The sequence below is a fragment of the Salvia splendens genome, chromosome 17 (assembly GCF_004379255.2).
Source record: "Salvia splendens isolate huo1 chromosome 17, SspV2, whole genome shotgun sequence".
NCBI classification, from domain to species: Eukaryota; Viridiplantae; Streptophyta; class Magnoliopsida; order Lamiales; family Lamiaceae; genus Salvia; species Salvia splendens.
This window is the reverse complement of record NC_056048.1, coordinates 21,594,596-21,600,986: the sequence shown is the minus strand read 5'-3', so window position 1 is coordinate 21,600,986 and position 6,391 is coordinate 21,594,596. Positions and strand designations below refer to the sequence as shown.

The 6,391-nt window shown below is 34.8% G+C and overlaps 1 protein-coding gene across 1 annotated transcript; it reads right to left on the bottom strand.

Annotated features, from left to right (window-relative positions):
- Positions 1-2,916: 2,916 nt before the first annotated feature.
- On the bottom strand, positions 2,917-3,381 carry LOC121774466. Its single transcript, XM_042171337.1, has one exon. The coding sequence runs from the start codon at positions 3,379-3,381 to the stop codon at positions 2,917-2,919; it is 465 nt and encodes a 154-aa protein (XP_042027271.1).
- Positions 3,382-6,391: the final 3,010 nt, after the last annotated feature.

Here is a 6,391-nt window from a genome sequence, read left to right as displayed (position 1 = left end):
ATATCGGAAACATAGTTGACACCCGAAGCCAATGTGGATAAATTGACATCGAAAAGTGGATATGAAAAATTTATAAATATCTAAACAATTATATTAGGATAAAACTATCACAAAATCCTATTATCATGCAACTAAACTAATTTATTCACCTCAAATACTAAATGATGTTTTTTTTTCATGCTGGAAGGCGGAAGCAACACACCAAACTCATGTCTACTCAGGCTTTTCTAAATTATTCTTAGATTTCCAATTTCATAAAATTAAAATAAAATTTTAGATTTTATATTATTTAAAATTATTATTTACAATTAAATCATATTTAAACATTTAATAATATTATATATATATATAGGGGAGCGTTATTCTCCTTTTCACATCTTAGATCATTTTTCCTTCTTAATATTACGCGTTAGATCTAAGGCATCAACGGATCAGATTGATTCTATAAAACTGGTTCCGTGTTGCATTATAGAAGGTGGTTGTATGCATTACAGGGTTATTATTGACATTTGACGGAAAAGTAACTGCCACATTTTGGTATCTGCGAATAATGCACCACATGGTCACGAGTAATGCATATAATTGACTATATAATGCACAATATGTGAACTGCAATGCATACGAATAAGATGTACCATGTTATGATGTTTGGACATATGTTTCTTGTTTCCCCTAAGGGTTTAATAAGTTTAGGGGCTAGGGTATAGTACGTAGACAAGTATGTAATCTTCACATGGTAACGAGTAATGGATATAATTGACTATATAATGCACAATTTGTGAACTGCAATGCATACGAACAAGATGTGCTGTGTTATGATGTTTGACACACGTTTCTTGTTTCCCCTAAGGGTTTAATAAGCTTAGGGGCTAGGGTATAGTACGTACGCATTAATAACAAATTATAAAACGATACGAATAATTCATCAAATTGTCACGAGTAATGGATGTTATTAACTATATAATGTACAATATGTGAACTGCAATGCATACGAATAAGATGTACCATGTTATGATGTTTGACACACGTTTCTTGTTTCCCCTAAGGGTTTAATAAGCTTAGGGGCTAGGGTATAGTACGTAGACATTACTAACAAATTGTTGTTATTGGAGTATACGTATGTGCATTATTTGGTTTAGGTAGTGCATTATGTAGCTGTTAATTGTCATTATCTCAGTATATTATGCATTATTAGAGGTATTGTGTATATGGGTTAATCAACGGATTGAAGATTACGTATGTGCATTTAGTAATGTCTACGTACTATACCCTAGCCCCTAAGCTTATTAAACCCTTAGGGGAAACAAGAAACGTTGTCAAATATCATAACATGGTACATCTTATTCGTATGCATTGCAGTTCACATATTGTGCATTATATAGTTAATAACATCCATTACTCGTGACAATTTGGTGAATTATTCGTATCGTTTTATAATTTGTTATTAATGCGTACGTACTATACCCTAGCCCCTAAGCTCATTAAACCCTTAGGGGAAACAAGAAACGTGTGTCAAACATCATAACACAGCACATCTTGTTCGTATGCATTGCAGTTCAAAAATTGTGCATTATATAGTCAATTATATCCATTACTCGTTACCATGTGAAGATTACATACGTGTCTACGTACTATACCCTAGCACCTAAGCTTATTAAACCCTTAGGGGAAACAAGAAACGTGTGTCAAACAACATAACACAGCACATCTTGTTCGTATGCATTGCAGTTCATATATTGTGCATTATATAGGCAATTATATGCATTACTCGTGACCATGTGGTGCATTATTCTTAGCGGTTTCCAGCCATTATTAGATTACTATTGTACCCTCATAATGCACAAAATAGGACAAATAATGCAACACGGGATTAATTACCCAATGTTGATCTTGACCGTCCATTTCTCTAATCTAATGGCTGATATTAAGAAGGAAAAAGGAGGAAATATATGAAAAGGAAATGAATACATCCCTATATATATATATATATATATATATATATATATATATATATATATATATATATATATATATAGAGTCTCATTATTCACAAATCCACTCTTAAAGACCGAACCACCGAACCATACCAAATTAGGGTTTTTAGATCTAGTTTTTTATGGATGAGAGACACAAATTTATAAATTATTTTTGCCTTCATCACGAGCTTATTTTAATTCATCCGAAGGTAAATAAGTTATACTAACATGTTACGAAGATTTAACTTCATTCCAGTAGGTTTTTACTTCATTCCAGTAGGATTATTACTTCATTCCAGTACGTAAATGCGGTTTCGTCGTCGCGTGCAGTTCTTTCTCTCTACAATATCTATCATCACCGCCACAACGCTGATATGGTGTAATAAACACATGGAATGATGTAATAAATTATTGGGATGAAGTATGTGTAGAAGCATTTGAAGTCCTACTGGAATGAAGTAAAAACCTTATCCAATGAAGTAATAATGTTTCTGAATGAAGTAATAAACGCACTTGAATAAATTATATTTTTTAATATAAATAAAGTAAAAACTCAGGTCAATGAATTCAAATGAAACATATGTTGAATCATTTCAAAACCTACTGGAAGAAAGTAAAAACATGTTGTAATTTCAAGGTATTACGTACGGAATGAAGTAATAAACCTATACAATGAAGTAAAATGGGCTTGTAATGAAGAACGAAAAATTTACACAGCAGCACATCTCATAAAAAAAACTAGATCTAATGGCCCAGATTTAGTCTCTAGTTCGGTCTTTAAAATTGGTTCGACATTGATCACAACTATATATATATATATATATATATATATATATAGGGTAATGATCAAAGTATAACTAATATTAAGTGTATAACTAGAGAACAAATCTCAGCCACACATTTTGTTAATCTAATTTAATCTTATAAGTTAAACAAATTTTCAGATTTTTGTTAAAAATACTAGCTCAAGGGCATTTTCGGAATTGAGGGGTATGTTGAAGAACAACCCCCAGAAAACGAGCTCAGCTTCATCCTCTCTCTTTTCCTCCATTTTGACGAAACCAGCCAACGCCATCTCCGCCTTGGTCTCCACCATTCGAGTGCCGGAATCAGTGCACACGATCTCCAAATCAGCGTCGCACCAGCGCAGCTTGCCGGCAAGCAAGGGGTAGTCCTGCAGGACTCTTCCGAGAGACTCTTTAATCTGCCCGGCAACCAGCCATCCGGAGTCCTCGGAGGAGCCCTTGTTGTAGCAGAGAAACAGGTGGAAGCGCCGCTGCAGCACCGCCGCCGATCCCGCATTCTGTGAAACCGTGATTCTGCGCGATTGTCGTGGATCTGTTGGCTTTGTTGGAACCACTGTTTGAATTGCTTCCACGCGCAGTTTGTCCACTGGAGTTGCCATTATTTTTTTTGTTTTCAAGATGTTGTGGATGAATTTCAGTGGCAATAGCTTCAGTGTTGAATAATTATAAATTTGACAATACAAATTAGTGTAACCAAATAAGGAGTTACTGCTTAGATGGTGATCGGAGGACATTTTATTCTTGGTTAAAATAAACAAGAGTGTTAAATAAGTGTTCGCTAGAGTGTGTTACTAAGTCTCATTTCATTCTTTGTCAAAGCAACTCCTAATTCATTCGATGATTTTATTTATGTCTTAATTGAACAATGACCTATGTTTCTGCATTCATCTTTGTCGCTAATTTATCTTTGGTAGGCTCGTAGTTTGTGTGGTTTTATACAATTCATTGGATGAGTTTATAAGATTTTGACCAAAAGAGGCCAAAATTAACAAAACACATCACTCTTATTCTGATTTTACTTCACTCTTATGTACAAAACGCATCACTCTTATTCTGATTTTACTTCACTCTTGTTTACAAAACACATCACTCTTAAACTGATTTTACTTCACTCTTGTTTACAAAACACACCACTCTTATTATGATTTTACTTCACTCTTGTTTACAAAACACATCACTCTTAGCATGATTTTACTTCACTCTTGTTTACAAAACACATCACTCTTACTCCGATTTTACTTCACTCTTGTTTACAAAACACATCACTCTTACTCCGATTTTACTTCACTCTTGTTTACAAAACACATCACTCTTACTCCGATTTTACTTCACTCTTGTTTACAAAACACATCACTCTTATTCAGATTTTACTTCACTCTTGTTTACAAAACACATCACTCTTACTCCGATTTTACTTCACTCTTGTTTACAAAACACATCACTCTTATTATGATTTTACTTCACTCTTATTCACAAAACACATCACTCTTATTATGATTTTACTTCACTCTTGTTCACAAAACACGTCACTCTTATTATGATTTTTTACTTCACTGTTATTTACAAAACACATCACTCTTAGCATGATTTTACTTCACTCTTGTTTGCAAAACACATCGCTATTTTACTTCACTCTTGTTTGCAAAACACATCACTCTTAGCATGATTTTACTCCACTCTTGTTTACAAAACACATCATTCTTAGCATGATAATGCTTCACTCTTGTTTACAAAACACATCACTCTTAGCATGATTTTACTTCACTCTTCACTCTTAGCATGATTATTTTTAGGACAATTCAACATTGATATTGTAATTAGATCAGAGCAAGAAGAAACAGAAAGGGGCGCATAGCTAAAATCTCACAAAATTCAAATACTACATCTACACTACATCCCATCATAAAAATTGCAACGATAGCTTATCACCTAATGTTAATTCCCTAATTAAAGGAAATCAAAACTAAGAAAAACAGAAGATAAATTGGGAAATGCATGCTAAATCATATCATAGATCTGTGTGTTCCCGCTCGGGGTCAGATGCCACGATCATGTGCGACAAGATGTCGTAGAGCGGCCCGCCCTTGGCCATCGCCTCCTTCTTCTCCTTGATCACCGCGATGAGCTCCTTCCGGAGCGCCGCCGCCGCCTTGTTGACGGTGGCGGTGTTGTTGGCCGCTGGAAGAGTGATGATTGGAGACACCGATGCAGATTCCTTCGTCGGGGAAAGAGAGTCACTTGAATCGCGAAAATATTGATAATTTCCAATCGAATTCCTCTTCAATCGGACGAATCGACGGTAGGAGAGCTGAGAACTATTTTGCAGAAGAAGGAAGAGGAGGAGAAGAGAAGAAAGCGGTTTCTTTTTCAAATGCCAATGATGTAATCTAATTTTGGATGTGCAATGACCATTATACCCCCGCCTTATTATTGTGGAGTAAATTTGTGATTGAGGGTACTAATATCTCATTAAATTCAAAAATTAATACTAGCCCTTGATTTTTTTTGATCTTGTGGCTATTATTTGTTCTCTAGTTATATGGTTAAGAGGTGTTTGCCATAGATCATGACCATATATATATATATATATATATATATATATATATATATATATATATATAGGGATGTATTCATTTCCTTTTCCTATATTTCCTCCTTTTTCCTTCTCCATCTTAACCGTTGATTTACTATATCCTATGGCCTAAATTAGTGGGTTTAATCATTTAAATAAATTAGTAAAAAAACCGAAAAGGGCTTAAATGGAAATCGAATTAACTGTTGGTTATGCAACTTCCTTAATTTACTCATCTCAAGATCTTTACGTTTATTTTCCTTCTCCCAATTGATTTTTTGTTGCAGACACGGTTTACTCCATTCTTCACTCTTCAATTGATTTCTCCTCTCAAGATCTTCACGGTTTTTCTCCTTCTTCCAATTGATTTTTTCACTGCAGACGTGAATTACTCCATTCTTCACGCTTCAATTGATTTTTTCGATCAGCCACTCTTTCCAATTATCGAATCTCCGTTCTCGTTTCCTCATTGGCACTATCGTTTGTTGCCGGCGGTGTAGAGATCGTTGTTCTCTCAAAAATGGAAGAATGTAATTAAGCGTCGCGTTCGTTTGTTTTTGTATCGATTGTGTTAATAACAATAAAGATCAGTCCGATTAGTCTGATTAATCGCTCGTTGTTTATGTATCGGTTGTGTTTAAACATGTCCCGTGATGGAGGATCGCGTGTATGTGAGAATTATTAAGGGGGTGTAGATATCGGCCTGGATATGGTTGTAGTTTAAAAGATACGAATAATGCACCACATGTTAACTAGTAATGAATATTATTGACTATATAATGCTCAATATGTGAACCGCAATGCATACGAATAAGATGCGTCGTGTTTCGTTATTTGGCACACGGTTATTGTTTATCCTAAGGGTTTAATTAGTTGATGGGCTTGGGTTTAGTAGCGACGTCTAAAAACGGATACATATAATGCACGAAATGAGTATGCATAATGATATCTTCTGTCTGTATAATGCATAAAACGTTGGAGGACGTAATGAAGGACCTCGAGTATGCCTCATTCATTAAGGTTTTTGATGTGCCATG